This window comes from Platalea leucorodia, assembly GCF_965183815.1.
Source record: "Platalea leucorodia genome assembly, contig: HAP1_HAP1_SCAFFOLD_123, whole genome shotgun sequence".
In the NCBI taxonomy this organism is placed as follows: Eukaryota; Metazoa; Chordata; class Aves; order Pelecaniformes; family Threskiornithidae; genus Platalea; species Platalea leucorodia.
In genome coordinates, this window is record NW_028121414.1 from 115,905 (window position 1) to 137,934 (window position 22,030).

General features: G+C 49.3%; 1 protein-coding gene across 1 annotated transcript; it reads left to right on the top strand.

Moving 5' to 3' along the window:
• Positions 1-17,918: 17,918 nt before the first annotated feature.
• LOC309603540 (olfactory receptor 6E1-like) lies at positions 17,919-18,866 on the top strand (the record flags this gene model as incomplete). Its single annotated transcript, XM_082338361.1, is given in 3 exon segments — positions 17,919-17,958; positions 17,961-18,448; positions 18,450-18,866. Coding segments are annotated over 3 exon segments (945 nt in total).
• Between the last annotated feature and the right edge of the window lie 3,164 nt (positions 18,867-22,030).

Consider the following 22,030-nt stretch of genomic DNA (forward strand, 5'->3'; position numbering starts at 1 on the left):
AGCTGGTAGAGTGCTGTGTTTTGGATTTAGGATGAGAATAATGTTGATAACACACTGATGGTTTAGTTGTTGCTAAGTAGTGCTCCCACCAGTCAAGGACTTTTCGGCTTCCCATGCTCTGCCCGGTGCACAAGAAGCTGGGAGGGGGCACAGCCAGGACAGCTGACTCAGACTGGCCAAGGGGCTATTCCATACCATATGACATCATGCCCAGTATATAAACTGAGGCGAGCTGGCCGGGGGGGAAGCAATTGCTGCTCGGGAACAGGCTCGGCATCGTCGGTGGGTGGTGAGCAATTGTGTCGTGTATCACTTGCTTTGTATATTATTATTGTATTATATTATTATTATTATTATTACTACTACTACTACTATTCTATTTCCTTTTACTTCAATTATTAAACTGTTCTTATCTCAACCCACGAGTTTTTCTGACTTTCACCCTTGCAATTTTCTCCCCTACCCCACCGGGGGCGGGGAGTGAGTGAGCGGCTGTGTGGTGCATAGTTGCTGGCTGGGGTTAAACCACGACACCATGGCTCTGCTGCCTGGAGCTCTTCTTGGCCGTGACCTCTTTCTTTGTCCCCACATCTCCTCCCTCTCCATGCTCACAGAGCCCATCCCTCCTGCTGTGTGCTCAGCTCTGCCCTGCAGGCACCTCCTGGCAGCAGGGCACTGCCCAGTGGCATCGCTGTGTGTGCAGGGGCGAAGGAGCAGCTCAGACAATTCCTAGTGAGATCTGGGGTCTCATTGCCTTCTCCAGAGCAGAGAATAAATTCCCATTTCCCACTGCCCACCCAGCCAACCAAAAGGAGAAAACTCAAAGCAAAGCCTTCTTTCCTTTCAGTCAATCTCCTACCTTGACATCCACCTTTAAAATGACCCTCTGCTAACGCCATCCGCAAACGTCCTCAGGTGATGTAGAAGTCTGAGCAGCCCCGACTCGTGCTGCACCCTCTGGACAGCAGAAGGACCCTTCCCTGCAAGGGTTCACTGCTTCCACCCAGAACTACTCTCTGCAGCTCTGTGGGAAGCTCCCTGGGCAGGCTTAATGCTGACCCTGGCAGGCAGCAGAGTCCCTGCCCCAGCACTCAGCCCCCTGCGACTCCAGGAGAAGGCAGCCATCATGTCCTGTCCTCTGACAGTGTGGCAGGGTATCCTTGTTTTGGAGCATGTCCTTCTCCACACTAAAGAAATCCTCAGAGCCATCCTGCCAAATAGTATCTGCAGCGTGATGTGCCATGTCTAGGAGACCCCTCCAAGACACTCATGTGCATTGCGCCGCTGCCAGAGACTTACTCTGTTAAGGGATGTGAAGATTTCTCTTCCAGTGAGGTCTCAGCATCATCCCACCACACACAGCCTGCCCTCTTACTTCTCCCATCTCCCCTTGGTGCCTGCAGGCAGTGCCCTCAGCCCTGCTGTGCTTTGCAGAGGAGCTGCTCCTGGGCAGAGCTGTCTCTCTGCAGGGCTGCCCAGTTGCCATCAGCTCCCTCCATCCCAGGAGCCCAGCCCAGTTCAGCAGCAGAGGCCCAGCCCAAGGCGCCACTTTCTCTGCCCCCTCCGGACTCCTTTGAGATGTCCCTGGGGCTCCAAGGGCCGACAGCTCCTGCAAGGCAGCTTGGTCCTTCCAGGGGAATGTGTTTTGAAGTCACCTCAAGTAATCATGGACAATCCCTCATTAAACCGTGGAGAGAGACAAATTCCAGCAGCATGGTTTGTCCTACCAGAGCGTGGCTGACTGTGAGAGGTGTAAATGTTCCTCCCTGGACACCCCCATTCCTGTACCATAGCAAAAAGACACACAGACAGGGAAAGGGAGGGGTTGGCTTCCCCTGTGCCAGGCAGGGATTCAGCCGAGGCAACACAGGCATCTCATCCCAAGCTGGAAACCCTGGGCCTGAAGTGGCATCCAGCTCCTCCCATGCACCCCACATGCCAAAGGGAATCCTCTGGTTCAGTTCAGGAGGGCATAAAAGAGTGGCCTGCATGTGAGCTCCTGCTCTGAGCCCCTTGGCTTCATTCAGTGGGGACTCAGGCGCTCACACTCAGACACTTGGTGATGACTGAGGTGCCGGGATGGTCCAAGATGTGGGCAAGTGTTTGCAAGCTCTGATGGAAAATCTCTGAGAACACTCACATTCTTCTGAGCATCAGCTGAGGGCCCGAGGGGGAACGGGGATATCCTTTGCCACCCACGGTGACACCAGCCACCTACGTGCCTTTGTCAAGTATCTCCCTGGAGCATGCAGAGCTATTGAGGTAACCAAATAGAGGACTGCCTCAGACAGAGACCCAGGTCTCTCTCTGTCCACTGTACTCCCGGGAGCTCCAGTCACTGCAAAGCTAAGTCGCATCCACATCCCTGCACTGAATACATCAGGGCTCTCATTTTAATGGCATAAAAAAAAGGCTCGAGTGCCATGGCAGGTGCCTGGGGTGCCAAACACAACTGCACTCAGCAGGCAAACACAGCACAGAACCTCCAGAAAAGCTGTGCCCTCTTGGAGTTGCTGTGGGGCAGATGCCCAGGGCCCCCCAGGTGGGTCTGGTGCCTGTGTGCCACCTGAACACCAACACCACAGCACAGATGCAAGGTCTGTCCCGTCTACACCCAGGGGCACTGCAGGACTGGGAGGCAGATCACACCAGGGTGCCCTCCCCTCTCCCTGTGCTCTCAGCCCTTGGCCATTCTCTCTCTCAGTCTCTGAGATTCACCTGCCTGATGCTACGAAGAGGGAAGATGACAATCATGTTCACAGAGTGGCTGGATCAAAGTCTGTTACCCCCAGAGACTTTCTCCGAAGCCCCCCGTCCTCCCTGCAGTTTGTCTTGCAAGCCCCACAGCTCTGCAGAGTTCATGCAGAAACACCAAAGCCCTCTCTGGGTCAGGTGTCATTGCCCAGCCCTGCTCCTCTGCCCTTGGAGACATCAGGGTTTGCTCTCTTTGTGGGCACCTCATCTCCTCCTTACCTTGCCATCTACCAAACACTCCAGCACGTCTGTGCCCTGAAGCACAGCCTTTCCATACGTTGGGTCTTGGGCCCTTGCTCCCATGTTTTCCTGGAACAAGTTGGTGCCACAGCCCAAACGTGCGCAGGCAGGAGGAGCAGGGGAACAGACAGGAGAAACTGGACCCTCACAGCCCTGTGAATTTTGTGGATTAAATTAGATGTGGTGGGACAGCTTGCTCACCTGGGGTGCTGCGATGGAGAGAGACAGGCTCTGCCAGAAAGAGTAGCAGGGCGGATGAGGAGGGGAGGATGCCTCCTTTGCGAAGGACCAGGTCAGATGTCAGGAGCTCCCGTATGGGAAGGACAATAGGTAGGATTTGCTTTGTCACTGAGGATTAGAAGAGCCAGCAAGGGTGTGTGGTGGGCTGAGCTTGGCTGTCCGCCAGGTGCCCACCAAGCCACTCTGTCACTCCCCTTCCTCACCAGGACAAGGCAGAAAATATGACAAAACGCTCATGAGTCGAGATAAGGACAAGGAGATCACTCCCTTGTTACTGTCATGGGCAAAACAGACTCAACCTGGAGAACTGAAATGAATTGATTGCCAATTAAACAGAACAGAATAATGAGAACTAAGAACAAATCTCAAAACCCCTTACCCCCACCCCTCCCTTCTTCCCAGGCTCAGCCTCACTCCTGACTTCTTTCCCTCCTTCCCCCAAGCAGCACAGGGGGATGGTGAATGCAGGCTGCAATCAGCTGCAATCAGCTTTGTCTCTGCTGCTCCTTCCTCCTCACGCTCTTCCCCTGCTCCAGCGTGGGGTCCCTCCTGCGGGATCCAGTCCTTCATGAACCTCTCCGGCATGGGTCCCTCCCATGAGCTGCAGTTCTTCACAAACTGCTCCAGCATGGGTCCTTTCCCCGGGGTGCAGTCCTTCAGGAACAGACTTGCTCCAGCACAGGTCCCCCACAGGGTCACAGGTCTTGCCAGAAAACCTGCTTCTGTGTGGGCTCCTCTCCACAGGCCGCAGTTCCTCCCAGGAGCCTGCTCCAGCACGGGCAGTCCATGAGGTTAAATCTCCCTTCAGGGCACTTCCACCTGGTACTTACATGGAGTTACTTACTTACATGGAGTTACTTCCATGCTACCTGCCTTGTCTTTATAATGTTGGACACCTAAAGGATACGTGGTTTTTAGTGTCAGAGTAATCTCCTTAGATTTCCTGGGGTTTGTCAATGAAGTTCAGGACGCAGTTCAACTTATTGCAGAAATGGATTTCTAAAGGTAGAGGAGAGGAGCTGATTCCTCTTCTGCCCTTGCAAGGGGAGCCCTGACTGACCAGTCGACACCTGGCCTCTTCATTGCAGACCTCTGGGAGATTTGCAGAGATCATTCATTGCTGTCTAAGGGCCACCTGACTGTCTCCTTCCAGTCCAGAAGGAAGTCGGTGTCCTGAGGGTTTGGTGCTAAAACTGGCAACATTGTGAAGGCCTCTCTGCCCATCTTAGTGCATCTGAAATAGGACAAGGTATCTCTCTTTGGGTGGAATTGTTCCTCTAAAGCTGAGAGAGAGGGATCTCATTCTTCAAGGCTTTGGGAGTCTCCTACTTGATGGAAGAAGACTTTCCTCTCCCTGAGTACAGATCGCCTCTTAGTTCTCCTTTCTCCACAGAGCTCATGGAAATGGGCTTCTATAGGTATATTAACCAGAAAAGGAAGGTTAAGGAAAGCGGACCCCCTCTAATGAGCAGAAGTGGCGAGCTGGTAACAACAGCTGAGGTGAAGGCTGAGGTACTCAACAACTTCTTTGCCTCAGTCTTCACTGGCAACCTCTCTCCTCACACCTCCTGTAAAGGACCGATAGAAAAATGTGGTTTTGTCTCGACATTGCCGCTGTAGCGCCATCCAGCGTCGCGCTTTGAGAAGACCATCTTCTCCACAGTTTTGAGAAAAACAACCTCGTGCGCCTGCACAGGGACTAAAGGCGCGAAAAGAGCCGAGGCAGGGACAAAAAGGCGCGAAAAGAGCAGAGGCGGGGGCAGCACGTCCGTGGCGAACTGCACGTACACATTTGTGATCTGCGCATGCGTGGGAGCCCCTATATAAGCAGCACACGTGCCCTTCGGTGGGGGCGGCGGCGGCGCACGCGAGACCACTCCTTCCGTTCCTGCACCCTCAAGTCTCCCCCCCCCCCCCCCCTCCCCGCTTTGGTCCCTGACGAAGCCTGAGGCCACCGAAGACCCTGCGGAAGATCCTCGGACTCGATGTGGTGGTGATAAACTCCTCCTTCTCTTTCTAACTCTCTCTCCCCTATTCTTTTCCTCTCCTCCCTTGCCCTCCCTCCTCCCTCCATTCTGTTCTCCCCTCAAATAGAAGTAAAAGGTTGTACGACATCTGACCGATTCCAGCATCTTAATCTTGTCCTTGGGATCGTATTGAAACCTCCCCCGACATAGGATCGGGACATTTAATTGGCGTCACGGACAGGATCCCTTGAGACGAGAGTGTCATACAACCTTACGGTGTGCTGAGCGAGTGTGTGTGAACGAGACGTACAAATAAGTACGAAGCGAGTGCGGAGTTCCGATCCGCGGTTCTGCTCTCCCGCAAGGGAAGCAGCCGGAGACGAATGAAGCGCAAGGACGGAGTGGGTGTTGAGACCTTTGTACTGAAACGCGCGTAGCAGTTTGTGATTTGAGCTCCTGAGGGCGTATAGGGGAGACTTGAATTTTATAGTGTGACCCCCTCAGGAGGATATCCCCTTTGTAGGCTCTGCTCTGTCTCACACTAGTTTATGGTCTGGCCTCCTGGGGGAGTATAGGGGAAGTTTGGATTGTACGGTGCGACCCCCTCAGGACGATATCCCCTTTGTAGGCTCGTCTTTGTCTTGTAGTAGTGTGCGGATTGGCCTCCTGGGAGAGTATAGGGGAAACGTGTTTTTTTTTTCTAAAGGTTTGACCCTCCCGGGACAAACTCCCCTTTGTAGGATATGGCCACCCAAAAGGCAGGCGATTCTTGTGAAGAGACGGAGAAATTATATGAGTTTTTAGAAACATACCGCTCTCGCCCCTCACCCCCGGGACGAGATTGGGCACGGGACCACTGGTTCCAACTGCAAAGTGTTATGGACCGAATAGCGGTTTTGCATAAAGAAGCTAGAGCGAAGAAGGGAAAAGGGAAAGCCATTATTTGTGCTGTGTTAGGAGCGTGTCTGGCAGCGGCGGTGGAGGACAAGAAATGCGCGCCCTGCCAATTGGAGGCTGTGGCCGCTGCGTTGCAAGCGGCGATAGCGCCGCTGCGAGAGCAATTACTAGAGACCAAATGGGCGCTAGAGGAGGAGAAGCGCCAAAATATGATTTTGAAGGAGGAGCTGAGGGTTCAGCTCCTGAGGGAGGCAGACACCCTCGCTGAGGCAGAGGTAATGCTGGAGGAGAAAGGGGTACGCCAAATCTACCCCCAAAAAGACTTAAAGCAATTAAGGGAGACTGTGGATAACCCCCCCCCATATGTGCCCGCTGGTAAAAACGCAATACATATATGAGGATGATAGCGACAACTGTCCCCAAGTTGCAACCAAAGAAATCCCTTTTACCGCCACCGAACTGGCTAAACTCCGAAAGGATTTTGCTAGGACGGCAAGGGAGTCCGAAACCGAATCTGTGTGGAGGGTATCCCTGTCGGGGGGGGACGGGATCATGCTATCGGAAAAAGAAGCAGAGGGGTATTGGGGCCCCGGCGTCTTCCTCACAACGGGCGATCGCCGAGCCCCATGGTCTCTGACCCAGAGGGCAGCATATTGGGCGGGGGGGCTGAACCCATTAGAGAGGGGGGATCCCCTGGCTATAACTGGTTCGGTTGAGCAACTGCTAGAAAACGTACAAAAGGCAGCATGCCTGCAAATGATGTATGACCGGGAACTTAAACCAAATCTAAGCTCTCCGATGTTGTTACCGGTAGACCCCGAGCGGCTGACACCGCTAATAAGAGGACTCCCCGACTCGTTAAAACCTATCGGGATCCAATTACAGGGGAGAATCCAAAATGTGCCTCACGAAGAGCGAATTGCAGCTGCCCTGGAGGGAACAGTAACCCCTGAACAGCAGCAGTGGGGGAGGAAGGTGTGGACCTGGGGGGAGATAGCTCAGGAACTGATAAACTATGGGAGGAAATATGGGCCAGTAGACAGGACTTACCAAAAGGTAGAAACTAGGGCCGTGCAGGCAGCGAGGCCAGCAAATAAATTGCTGGCTTTTTCGGGGGGAAGCCCCGCCCTACACAAAGGGAGAAACCCCCATTCCGACAAGGATTGTGGCAAATGGGACTGCAAAAGGGTGTGCCCCGAGACCTAATGGATGGGCTCCCCACCAAAAAGTTGAAGCTCTTGGTGCGGAGGTGGTCCGGGCAAGGACCCCCTCCCAAACTGAACCTGCGTTCTGTGCCAGCATTGGACACGGAGGAAGGGTTTAAGAAGGACGAAAAGAGTGGCGGGAAACTAAAACCTCCGCCCCCTCAGGGTGAGGAGGGAGACGGAGGGCGGATGTTTATCAGACAACTCACCTGTAATAATAAGGGAGATCTACTAAACCCCACCAACCGGGATGGGCCGAGCAGGTGGGGGAGGCAGTGGCCAATGTCAATAATCACTGGGGTACAAATGGGTGCCCGAAAATTGCGGCATTTTGTCCACAGGCGCCAACCATGGTACATGTCTCTCGAAACCCCAATTGCCCTGGTGCATCATCTTACTCCCCCAGCCAGCCGGTTCTGGTCGAGCTTCCCACCGTGGGAGCTGTGCCTCTCACATTAGATACCCCCGCTAAACAAATATACATGGAAAGCAAAAGATACCAGTGGGAGAACCGACAAAATCCACACCAAATGGATTATTCCCTCCTTCTAACCCAAGGAGCAAGTTTTGTTCCTATTCCTGTTTTTTAAGGGCAGTGATATGACCATGATGCACCTGCTACTTTGGATCATTTTAACTCAGGGACACCAACCCATTAGAATATCCCACTGTGTATATCAGTTTTTATAACGGGTGGTCCATATGTGTGCATACATGTTTGTACTTAATTGCAGCTCTATGAATAAATCAAGATTTAATATTTATGGCAAACAGGCTAAATGTTAGATGTTTCAGTGCACTACAGTCTTTATGCAATAGTACAAAGACATCTAATTGTCTGGTGCATGTCTAAGCACGTATATGTGTGTGTGCTTATTTAAGAAAAAATACCCAATAACTTTCCAATGATACCTATTTATGTTGGACATCTCAAGGAGTTCAACCTATGATTTACTATATATATAATTCTTACTTTTTTTGATCTTCCTCTATCTTCATCATTAAGTAGTCCTGTATATGGGAAAACTTAATAGCCAAGTGACATGAAATGTTGTACTTGCTTAGAAAATGTAATTGTTTAGTTTTCTTTGCAAAAAGTAAATATTAAATGTTCACTACTCATGGGGCTTGGTATTGTACCGGCCAAATAAGGGATGGGGCAACCACCTTTTTCAGCCCTCTGGGTGACAAAGACACAACTTATTTTCAGTTTCCACCAGGGAAAGATGGGCCATTTGCTCAAGGAAATAAAGCCAAAAAAGGGCATTATTGGATCTGTGGGAATACGGCATACAAATTCTTACCCGCGGGGTGGTCAGGAGTTTGTTACATAGGAATCATAAGGCCCCTATTTTTCCTCTTGCCGGAAACTGATGGACCCCAACTAGGCGTAAAAGTGTATGATAACCTCGGGGATAGAAGTATTGCCCGTAAGACGCGATCTACCAAGGTAAATTTAGGTGGGACACAAAAATGGGGGAATGACGAATGGCCCTCTGAGCGAATAATTGAACACTATGGACCAGCAACCTGGAATCCGAATGAGCCCATTGCAGGGGCAAGAGAACCAATCTATAATCTAAACCGAATAATCAGACTACAAGTGGCCCTAGAAATTATCACCAACAAAACCGCTGACGCCATAGACCTATTAACTCGACAATCTCAACAAATGCTCATGGCAATCCTTCAACACCGCATGGTTTTAGATTATTTATTGGCTGAGGAGGGAGGGGTGTGTGGAAAATTAAATATCTCTACCTGCTGCCTAGAAATAGATGATGTGGGAGAAGTGGTTCTCCAACTGAACCAAGACATCAGGAAAATAGCCCATGTCCCTGTTCAAACCTGGAGTGGTTGGAATGGCGATTTGTGGTCCTGGTTACCAGGGGCACCGTGGGTCAAACAATTAATATTGTATTTGCTATGTGCAACTGCCACCTTACTGTTCCTATGCTGTATAATTCCAGGTTTTATTCAATTAATTCGACACATTGTGTCAAATATGCAATTTGTTCCTAATGCTCCACCTGATGGTGTAACAAAAATCTGTACCATCCATCAGCCACAACCAACCTCAGTTAATCTGTGTTAAGACATTCCTTCACCTGAAACAATGTTATTCCCTTTTTTCCTCCCCACAATTTTCCTCCACCTTTATCTCCAACCCTTTCAACTCTGCATTTTCTTTCTTTCTCCTTTGTTTTCTCTTTCTCTCAACAAAAAGGCGCGAAAAGAGCAGAGGCGGGGGCAGCACGGCCGTGGCAAACCGCACGTACACATTTGTGATCCGCACGTGCGTGGGAGCCCCTATATAAGCAGCACACGTGCCCTTCGGCGGGGGCGGCGGCGGCGCACGCGAGACCACTCCTTCCATTCCTGCACCCTCAAGGCTCCCCCCCCCCCCGCCCCGCTTTGGTCCCTGACGAAGCCTGAGGCCACCGAAGACCCTGCGGAAGATCCTTGGACTCAAAGTGGTGGTGACAAACTCCTCCTTCTCTTTCTAACTCTCTCTCCCCTATTCTTTTCCTCTCCTCCCTTGTCCTCCCTCCTCCCTCCGTTCTCTTCTCCCCTCAAATAAAAGTGAAAGGTTGTACGACATCTGACCGATTCCAGCGTCTTAATCTCGTCCTTGGGATCGTATCGAAACCTCCCCCGACATTGGATCGGGACAACTATTTTAGTATCTAAACGAACATCTAATCTCTACATTAGGCATCTGATCTCAGGCCCTTTTCTCTGGTCGGTGGAGAGAGATCTGTTAAGTGGTGAGCATAGAGTCACCCACCTTAGGACATGGTGAATCCCAAAAGGAAAACTTTTCCCATGGGTAGCAGAAGGAACCAAGGGGCCTGGCTCAGAGAAGGTGATTTGGGAGAGGTTCATCTCAGTTTAAAATGTCCCACAGAAGCCATTTGCAATGAGTCAGTCTCATAAATCAAAAGAAGGAGGTACTTTCAAGGTAAAATTTCTCTGAGCGGACTGAAACTGGTTTTGTCTTCATTTCACTGGCAACCCACAGAACATGTACTAGCCTCCTGGCTGTACAAAAGAAAGAGCTGGTTTGAAGTGGATCAGCACAGTCCTTTGTTCATTTAATAAAGTCCTCCAAGTGAACTTGGATGCTTCTTTTCTTTATTTATGAGCAATTTCAATTCAGTCACTTAAAAAAATAATGAAATGCATTATTCATCCAGCTCAAATGCCAGGGACTTAGATATAGTCATTGAGGGGATTCTTCGGCACATAAGGAAGTGTGGTATTTACTGTTCACATCCATTAGAGGGAGGACAGCCTGGTCCTCAGGCCATGCTGCTCATAGTGCTTAACTACTATGCCTCCTGGGTCTCATCTGGCCTATGAGGATTCCCTCGCTACGAGAAAGACATCGAGGTGCTGGAACATGTCCAGAGGGCAACGAAGCTGGTGAAGGGTCTAGAGAACAAGTCTTATGAGGGGTGGCTGAGGGAGCTGGGCTTGTTTAGTCTGGAGAAAAGGAGGCCAAGGGGAGACCTTATTGCGCTCTACAACTACCTGAAAGGAGGTTGTAACGAGGTGGGTTTCAGTCTCTTTTCCCAAGTAGCAAGCGATAGGATGAGAAGAAAACGGCCTCAAGTTGAGCCAGGGCAGGTTTAGACTGGATATTAGGAAAAATTTCTTCACCGAAAGGGTTATCAAGCATTGGAACAGGCTACCCAGGGAAGTGGTTGAGTCCCCAACCTTGGAAGTATTTAAAAGATGTGTAGATGTGGTGCTTAGGGACATGGTTTAGTGGTGGGCTTGGTAGTGTTAGGTTTACGGTTGGACTCGATCATCTTAAGGATCTTTTCCAACCTAAACGATTCTAGGATTCTATGGTTCTATGATTCCCTGGAGCCCAGAGACGTAGTCCTATATGTCTGTGTTTCTTCCACTCAGAGTACATGAAATCAAGTGAGGGCTGTAACGTGTGCTTTGTTGTGTTTTGTAGGCAAACAGTAAGGAGGTTCTGTGCACATGTATGGCATGAAATCGAGTTTGGCGTCTGCATAGAGTGGAGGAAGCAGCACCGGGCATGGTCTTGTTCATACGCCTTAGAAGGAGTTAACTCCTGGAGTGATCTGTGCCTTAACTTTAAGGAGCACTTTCCTGAATGAACTATGCCCACAGCTTCACCAGGACATTTCCCCTGTGTGAATGAGATGAATAAGGTGAACAGTCTGGAGAACATGCCATTAGAGCAACACAAGGACCTCAGATATTTGCTGCATAGAGGCACCAGTGAAGAGTCTGTCAAGCCTAAGCTATCTACCCAATAATATCAGAGCTATTGGTGCACAAGTGACTTTGGGGAGGATTTATCACAGTAACATGCCTAAGGCAGCTCAGCTAAATCATCACCTGTGATTCCAGAACCTCTTCAGTGAAGAAGCATTGATGGCACTCTGCCAGCTTGGATGGGATAGGATTCATCCCACTAATTTAGGCATTTAAGACTACACTCATCCATCTTAGTTTTCTGTATTAGGAACACATGTGCCAGCTTGATGTAATGATCTATGTATCGCAGCGTTGCCATGGCTTGGGAGGGAAGTTATTTAAAGAACACAAGAAAACTCTCTCAGATCAAAGGCAAAAATCGTGTCTCACATAGAATGACAATCCCATATTTTCATTTACATGAATGAGCAAATCCTGGTTTTGATTCTCTTTCCAAAAGAGCATATTTTTCTTGCAAACCATGAGTGAAAACTAATCCAGGAAAATTACAAAATGGCAACACTGTGACAGGGATTAGAGAAGAGGAGATGTTTCTGTTTAATTTTGGAGAGACCTTAAGGTACAGTTGTAATCCTCATGTCTTCAAAGGATGGCCCCAGCTGAGCAAGGGTCCCTCACTGGCGCAAATTGCCACACATTGCCCAGCATGTGGCGCAGTGCACCTGGCATTACGTAGTGAAAGATTAAGTTGCCAAGTCTAAAATACCCTTCTGCTGAAGACCATTATAGGAGGAGACGATACCACCCTTGAGAGTGCTGATTCCTCCCCACTTTCAAAGAAGGCCAGCCAATGAACTCATCAGAGACAAAGAGGGAGAAGACAAACATTCTCAGTGTCTTCCTTGTAGTGAGGGGCCCAAAACTGAACACAGCATTTGAGGTGTGGCCTCACCAGTGCCCAGTACAGGGCGACAATCCCTCAGTCCTGCTGGCCACACTATTTCTCATGCAAGCCAGGATGCTAGCAGCCTGCTTGGCCACCTGGGCACAGTGCTGGCTCATCTTCAGGTGGCTGTTGACCAACACCCCCAGGTCCTTTTCTGCTAGGCAGCTCTCCAGCCACTCCTCCCCAAGCCTGTAGCATTGCATGGGGTGGTTGTGACCGAAGTGCAGGACCTGGCACTTAGCCTTGTTGAATGTCATAGAGTTGGCCTCGGCCCATCGGTCCAGCCTGTCCAGACCCCTCTGTTGAGCCTTCCTACCCTCCAGCAGATCAACACTCCTGCCCAACTTGGTGTCATCTGCAACTTTATTGAGGTTGCACTCGATCCCCTCATCCAGACCATTGATAAAGATATTGAACAGAACTGGCCTCAGCACTGAGCCCTGGGGAACACCACTTGTGACTGGTCGCCAACTGGATTGAACTCCATTCACCACAACTCTTTGGGCCTGGTCGTCCAGCCAGATTTTACCCAGCAAAGAGTATGCCTGTCCAAGCCATGAGCAGCCAGTTTCTCCAGGAGAATGCTGTGGGCAACAGTGTCAAAGGCTTTAGTAAAGTCCAGGGAAACAACATCCACAGCCTTCCCCTCATCCACTAAGCAGGTCATCCTGTCATAGAAGGAGATCAGGTTAGTCAAGCAGGACCTGACTTTGATAAAGCCATCTTGGCTGCGCCTGATCACCTGGTTGTCCTATACGTGCTGTATGATGGCACTCAAGAAAATCTGCTCCATAACCTTCCCTGGCATCAAGGTCAGACTGACAGGCCTGTAGTTCTCCAGATCCTCCTTCTGGCCCTTCTTGTGGATGGGCATCTGTACTGGCTTTGGCTGGGATAGAGGTAATTTTCTTCATAGTAGTGTCCTGGTTTCATCTGGGATAGAGCTAATTTTCTTCTTAGTAGCTGGTATAGTGCTGTGTTTTGGATTTAGGATGAGAATAATGGTGATAACAGAGTGATGTTTTAGTTGTTCCTGAGTAGCGCTTCCACTAGTCAAGGACTTTTCAGCTTCCCATGCTCTGCCAGGTGCACAAGAAGCTGGGAGGGAGCACAGCCAGGACAGCTGACCCAGACTGGCCAAAGGGCTATTCCATACCATATGATGTCATGCTCGGTATACAAGCTGGGGGAAGAAGAAGGAAGGGGGGGACATTCAGAGTGATGGTGTTTGTCTTCCCAAGTAACCATTACGCGTGATGGAGCCCTGCTTTCCTGAGGATGGCTGAACACCTGCCTGACGATGGGAAGGAGTGAATGAATTCCTTGCTTTGCTTTGCTTGTGCGCGCGGCTTTTGCTTTACCTATTAAACTGTCTTTATCTCAACCCATGAGTTTTCTCACTTTTACTCTTCCGATTCTCTCCCCCATCCCACCGGGGGGGAGTAAGCGAGCGGCTGTGTGGTGCTTAGTTGCTGGCTGGGGTTAAACCACGACAACTAGCTAGTATGGGGCTCTGTTTTGGATTTGTGCTCAAAGAGTGTTGATAACAACGGGATGTTTTGGTTACTGCTGAGCAGTGCTTACACAGAGTCAAGGCCTTTTCTGCTTCTCACCCTACCCCACCAGTGAGTAGGCTGGGGGTGCACAAGAAGTTGGGAGGGGCCACAGCTGGGACAGCTGACCCCAGCTGACCAAAGGGATATTCCATACCTTGTGACATCATGCTCTGCAATAAACAGGGGGGAGGTTGGCGGTGGGGGGCCGCTTCTCAGGGACTAACTGGGCATCTGTTGGTGAGCAATTGTTTTCATTTGCATCACTTGTTTTTCTTGGGTTTTAATTTTCTCTCTCTTTTATTTTTTTCCTCTTTTCCTTAGAATTCTTGTAAAAATTTCTTTTTAATTATTACACTGTTTTTATCTCCACCCACAAGTTTCTTTCTCACTTTTTCCCTTCCAATTTTACCCCCGTCCCACTGGGGGAGTGTGAGCAAGCGGCCGTGTGGTGCTTAGCTGCTTCTCAATTTGTGCTGGCATATTTTATATCTCTACTTCTGCCTCTCTGACTTTTTTTCTTCCTCAGCCTCTGCTTTGAAGAGCTCTCCAAGGGAAAGGTTAACTGAATCATGGAATTATGCAAGTTGGAAGAGTCTCCTTTGCAAGGGTCCTGGCAGCGGTGTCTTCCACTGGATCAGGTGACACTCCCCTTACAACTGTTCTACTGAATTCATACAATCCAGCTGGCCTGTTGACCTGTGTGTCCTCTCTGGCATGTGCAAGCATCATAAGTAATTAGTTTACTCAATTTTATTCTGTTTTGCAGCAGGAGCTGCTACAGGGATCTCGGAAACAGTCAGATTCTCCACCCAGGATGTTAATCCCCACATTTATGCACAGGAATTGGTCTAGGCACAGCAGGATCTGCATTCTCTACGACTGTCTGGAAATCCCACCTGGAGAGGTCCCACACCAGTCAGTCCAACAGTTAATTTTGAAGGAGACTCATTTTGGCTCATTTTGGAGGAGGTTAATTTTGAAGGTGGTTGACTGAACTCAGCCACTTGGTTTCAAGTTGAAGCACTGTCTCAGACCACTCTCTCCTCTTGTCGATGTGGATGATGAGATGGGAGAGTCCCTGGACCACACAGGGGATTAATGACTGAAGTGCTCTGGTTGCACACCGGCACAGGCCTGATACCCAGCTGCACCACCATTCGAAATGTAATGTAATTCGCACAGCTTTTGCCAGAAATACCAGTTCTTAGCTGGCAGTCCAGAATACCCATGCAAACCAGCAAGGCTGGAGAGGCATTTACTGTGTCTGAAGCTAAGTGGGCTGCATCCATATTTGTTTCATGTCATTGGGTAAAAACACAGAGAAAAGCAGAATCCCTACAGAGTGCAGTTGCGGTCTCCCATTTCAAGAAGGAGGAGGAAACCTAAGAAAAGGGAAGGGAATGCTGACAAAGGTAACAAGATGAATTTCACCAAGCACGATATTAGTTACCCTTGCCACACCTTCAACTGACCGGGTACCAAAATGGATCCTCACAACCACACCGGAGCAAGAATATTTTTCCTGAAGGCCTTTTCAGTCCTTTGCGAGTTGAAAACCCTCCTTTTCACACTGCTGCTGGTGATTTCTCTGCCCGCTGTCATGGGGAATGCAGTCACCATTGCCATCCTTTGGCTGCACCACTAGTGCCACACCCCCAGGCATCCCTTCTGCAGCACCTTGTCCTTCTTGGATATTTGGTTCACTCTGGTCATTCCCCCTAACATGTTTGTCAGTCTCATGCTGAGATTAAGATATCTCTGCAGATGCTTACAAGTCCCTTCTCCGTCAGCACAGCTGAGTTTAACCTATGTGTTGTGATGTGTTTCGATTGCTGCAGGGCCATTTGCAGCCCCTCACACGACTCTGTCCTTACCAGCTCCTGGCTGTGCCCCATGCTCATCTTTAGCTGCTAGGGAACGGCATCTCTCTCCACGCTCAGCCCCACCATCCTGTATGCCATTAGACCCTCTGTGCCCACTGCAGAGACTGCTTCTTCTGCGGCATCATCCCTTTGCTGAGAGCAGCCCGCATGGGCACCAGCTACTATGAAACATGGGCGTTGCTCTCTTCTCCGCTGTGTTGCTGAGCTCCTTCACAATGACTACTGTGGTTTATGCCTACATTATATGCACCGTCCTGAGGATAACCTCTGTGCAAAGGCACACTAAGGCCTTCTTCACCTGGATATCCTTCACCTGCATACCCTATCTTTCTTCACTCACTATGGCATATGCTGGCTGCATGCTTGACGATGCGGGGCCTGAAGAGAAGCTGCTTTGTTGTAAGCTGCCTGCAAATTTGCAGGTTCCCCTAGGAAAGTGCATTCAGGAGAAGAACAATTTTAGAGAATTGAGGCGCCACCCAAGAGAGTAAGAAGACACAACCCTTTGAGTGTTTGAACTGACACAGAAAATGGACACTGGGACTGTCCCCTCTCATTCACTGATTCACTACGCTCATACTGCTGTAGGTGACTGAGCTTGAGCTTTTGCTCAAATACAGCCAGGGGTTTAATCTCAGAAAATGAGTGCAGAGCTTCCCCTATGCCAGACTAGAGGCAAAGAACAAGCCAGGCATTTGGGATCTAAGACTAACCTGAACCCCAAGGTAAAATGTCAGTGCAAACATGGAGCACTGCCCTGTACTGATCCTCCCATTTTACTCCTTGTGGAAGTGCTACCCATTCTGGCCTGGGACAGAGCCTAAGGGGACAACACAGCCTGTGGAGAAGATCTGTTTCACTGCTTCAAACCCACCCTCTCCTCCTCTCCCTCTCCTTCCCTTGCACTTGGAATCATCCTACTTTGGCAGTCATCTGCTCTGCTCCTTTCCATGTCTAAAAACAAATATAAAGATGAAGGGAAAAACGTCAGTCTTCATTGCATATAGTTTTCTTGTGCTGCCTTCTCTTAGATGTCTATTTTGACATTAAAAAAAACACAAAACCTTAATAAATGAGTGATTTGAGACTTGAATAGTGAGTTTCATCTACTTGGCTGCACGTGCCTGTGCGAACTGGTTTTCCCCAGGCTCCCTCTAGAGTCAATGGAAACAAGAGAAAACGCTAGAGGCTGGTTCCTCCCAACCTATAACTGGCATGCAAAAGAAAGGTTACAAATCCCTTCCAGATGCTCTTCTCTTGCTCTGCGTTTAGGTCAGGACATTTGATAGCAGTAGCAATGAGCAACTTTGGAAACAAGCGTGTTTCAGTGCAGACGGATGTCAGATGAGACTGTGTGACAGACTGTGTGGAGTCATCATACCTTTCAGTCACTATTTAGAGTACGAAAGAAGACAAGTTATACTTGGTCCCTATTCTACCCCCTCCCCCTTTCCTGAGGAAACAGAGAGCAAGAAGGTGTGGAAGGAAGCAGGGGATTACAACAGAGATACTAGATATTACTTATTTTGAAAACAAGAGATTCTAAAGGATTCCTAGTGCAAAAAGGCAAGTACTACTGAAAAGTACAAAGAATTGCTTTCAACATATGTATTTCATTTCATTTCATTTGATGGTTTAGCATCTGTGCAATAGAAGAGATGAGTTTGGCACATAGGTGTGACAGATGTTTGCAATAGGTCTGAGTGAATGTGGAATTTGCCAGGAATGGGGTGAAATAGCTCGCAGCCTCTTTAAAATCTTCTGCTCTGGAGAAAGAATCCTTTGGGAGTGTTTGAGAAAGGTAGAAAGATGACAACAAATTCTCTGAGGACTCGAACTGAAACGTAAACCAGAAAAATCAGGGGGTGAGAAAGGCTTGAAGGACTCTCTCTCTCTCTGTGCTATCTAGGAGGAAGGCTGCAAGAAAGGAAAGATGCAGAGAAGGAAGGATTCCTTTCATCCAGACGGTGAAATAATCACACTTGGGTTTTGCCATCTTCCTGTCTCAGCAGGATGAACTGAAATTCAGCATGGCAGCAGAAAATGAAACTGCAGTTACTGAGTTCATCCTAGAGGTTTCTCAGGGCTTGATCAAAGACTACAGCTATTTCTCTCTCTGCTCCTTCTGCTCATATACCTGACAACAGTGATGGGGAACGCAACCATCATTTTCCTCATGTGTGTGGATCACCGCCTGCAAACCCCCATGTACTTTTTCATCAGCAATCTGGCCTTCCTGGAAATCTGGTTTACAACCTCCACAAGCATCAAATTGTTTGTGATCCTGAGTTCTGGTAGGAGGACAATCTCACTAAGCAGCTGCTTTGCCCAGTCCTGTTTCCATTTTGTCCTGGGCTGTACAGAGATGGTTCTACTTGTTGTCATGTCCTTTGACCGCTACGTTGCCATCTGCCAGCCTTTGCGTTATGCTGCCATCATGAAGCCTCAGCTCTGCATCCACCTGGTTGTTGCTGCTTGGGTCATAGGCATCACAGCCTTCAGTTACCGTCTGGTCCTCCTCTACAAGCTGACTTTCTGTGGCTCGAACAAGATCCACCATTTTTTTTTGTGACAACTCCCCCTTGTTCAAATTGTCCTGCTCTGACCCCAGCCTGCTTTGGAAAACAGACTCTGTTTTGTTATCGTTTATCCTACTGGGTTCCTTATGTTTAACTCTGTGGTTTTACATGGGCATCCTTTTCTGTATTCTGCACCTGCCAGCAGCCGCTGGGAGGAAAAAAGCTTTTACTACGTGTTCTTCCCACCTCACCACCTTGGCCATTGCATATGGGAGCTGCATTGCTCTCTATGTGCGTCCTTCCAGAGATGTTTCCTTGGAGACAAACAGAATTGTGGCTTTGCTGAACACTGTCCTGTACCCAGTCTTAAATCCATTCATCTACAGTCTTAGAAACAAGACTGTGCTACTGGCCCTGAACGAAGCCATTGCCCGTGCAACAACACAGCTTTTCCCCTAATCCTGATGCATTCTGGACAGCAATTCCAATGAGCTGCTATGTTAAATATGCTAAATAATACCAGTGCATAGGTATGTAACCTGCAAATACAGATGCCTCAGGAGATCCATGTTCTTGTTGGGTTGTGTTAGGTTAAGTGATAGAAGCTCATGTGCACACACAAAGAAAGCAGTACCGATGGCAGGAGGAGTAACTCAGTTAACACCCTGCCCCAGCTGCTCCCAGACCCATCACAGGAGAGCCACCAGCTCATCAAGAGCCCATCTCCACAAAGTGAGAAGAGCACAGATGCACAGTGGCAGGTGGGAACCCAAATGACGGGCTCCTGAGGAAGGAACATCTTGTCCCAGCTCCTTCCAGGGCTGCCCTGGGAGAGCCATCAGCCCCGTTGTCCAGGTGTGAAACCCACCAAGAGGAGTCACTGCGAGCAGCTCTCTGGATCACCATTTGGACTAAGGGAATTGTTGCCTAGGGGCGTAGGACACATTATGGGATGCAGGGGAAGAGCATTTTTGGATTGCACAGGACTTTTATTATAGGAAGTGTAGGGGAGTGTCCCGACCAGTGCAGTCTGTCCTATCTTCTCGTTAAACTTAATTTCTAGCTCATTGCTGTGTGGGGGAATCTCTCTTCTGCGTGAACACGTGAGCACAGGGGGGTGAGTGCAGCCACTGGAGAAGGACCAGGGGCTCAGGCAGCCCGTATGTCATTAGTGCCAGCAACTGAGAGACCAGAGTCACTGGACTTAAGAGAGTGTGTGTGTGTGTGTGTGTGTGACTGGGGTGGTCTGAAGCAGCATCTCGAATGGGGCTGCGGCCTCAGGGGGCTCATATGTCCAGGTGCCTGCAACTGGGGAGGCTGGTATCCCAGGCAGCTACTGAGGAGACTGAGCATCTGAGCCCAGCTGCTGGAGGGATCCACCCTGTAAAAGGTATATATATATAGATTAGAACAGAACAGAACAGAGCAGAATAGAACACAATAGGACAGAATAGTTCAGTTGGAAGGGACCTACAAGGATCATCTAGTCCAAATCCCTGGCCACTTCAGGTCTGACCAAAAGATAAATCATGTTATTAAGGGCATTGTCCAAATGCCTCTTAAACACTGACACGCATGGGGCATCGACCACCTCTCTAGGAAGCCTGTTCCAGTGTTTGACCACCCTCTTGGTAAAGAAATGCTTCCTAATGTCCAGTCTAAACCTCCCCTGGTGCAGCTTTGAACCATTTCCCCACGTCCTGTCTCTGGATCCCAGGGAGAAGCAATCAACACCTCCCTCTCCACTTTCCCTCCTCAGGAAGCTGTAGAGAGCAGTGAGGTCACCCCTCCGCCTCCTTTTCTCCAAACTAGACAAGCCCAGTGTCCTCAGGAGCTCCTCGGAGGACATTTCTTCCAGCCCTTTCACCAGCTTTGTCACCGTCCTCTGGACGCATTCAATTACCTTACATCCTTCTTCAGTTGTGGGGCCCAGAACTGCACACAGTACTCCAAGTGAGTCTGCACCAGTGCTAAATACAGTGGGATAATCCCCTGTCCTGGTTTCAGCTGGGATAGAATTAATTTTCTTCCTAGCAGCTGGTACAGTGCTGTGGTTTGGATTTAGGATGAGAATAATGTTGATAACACAGTGATGGTTTACTTGTTGCTAAGCAGTGTTTATACTAGTCAAGGGCTTTTCAGCTTCCCATGCTCTGCCAGGTGCACAAGAAGTTGGGAGGGGGCACAGCCAGGACAGCTGACCCAGACTGGTCACAGGGCTATTCCATACCATGTGACGTCATGCTCAGTATAGAAAATGGAGGCAGTTGGCCGGGGGGCAGCGACTGCTGCTCAGGGATGATCTGGGCATCGGTCAGCAGGTGGTGATTGTGCATGACTTGTTTTGTGTATTATTTATTATTATTATTATTATTATTATTATTATTATTATTATTATTATTATTATTATTATTATTATTATTTCCCCTTCCTCTGTGGTCATATTAAACTGTCTTTATCTCAACCCACGGGTTTTACTTTCTTTTTCTGATTCTGTCCCCCATCCCACTGTGGGAGGGAGGGTGAGCAAGCGGCTGGGTGGTGCTTAGTTGCCGACTGGGGTTAAACCACAACATCCCCTCTTTTCAGCCCCTCGTTATACTGCACCCCAGGGTGCGGTTTGCCCTCTTGGCTGCCAGGGCACACTGCTGACTCCTTTTGAGCCCCCTGCCAGCCAGCACCCCCAGATCCCTCTCTGCAGGGCTGCTCTCCAGCCACTCCTCTCCCAGTCTATACTTGTGCCCGGCATTATTTCATCTGAGGTGCAGAATCCAGCATTTGTTCTTGCTGAACATGGTGAGAGTTGCCTCCTCTTGGTCATGGATACAGCTGTCAGACTGCACAGAGCCCAGGAGTGTTCCCTGTGCTGCCCCATGATGCCCCAGTATGTCCCACTGGCCTTCAGGTAGGGTATGACCCCTTCACCACTGCTCTCTCAGCGTGATCATCCAACTGGTGTTTAAACCATCTGTTTGTGTGCCCTTCCAGGACATAATGTCCTAACTTGGGTACAAGAATAGTGAGGGAGAACACATCACAAATCTTGCTGAAGTTAAGGTGACCAACATCCACTATTGTCCCCTCATGCACAAATGCAGTTACTTCATCATGAAGGCCGTCAGCTTGGTGAGGCATGCTTTACCCTTTGAAAGTCCATGCTGACTGCTTTTGGACACATTCTTCTCTTTAAAGATCCCAGAAATACAACCCAAGAGATATCATAGAATCATAGAATCATTAACATTGGAAAAGACCGTTAAGATCATCGAGTCCAACCGTTAACCTAGCACTGCCAAGTCCACCACTAAACGATATGCTCAAGCACCACGTCGACCCTTCTTTTAAATACGTCCAGGGATGGAGACTCAACCTCTTCCCTGGGCAGCCTCTTCCAATGCCTGTCTACCCTTTCGGTGAAGAAGTTTTTCTTAATATCCAACCTAAACTTCCCCTGGCACAGCTTGAGGCTGTTTCCTCTCGTCCTATGGCTTGTTACTAGGGAGAAGAGACCGACCCCCACCTCGCTACAACCTCCTTTCAGGTAGTTGTAGAGAGCGATAAGGTCTCCCCTCAGCCTCCTCTTCTCCAGACTAAACAACCCCCAGAAAGACCTCGATGTCTTT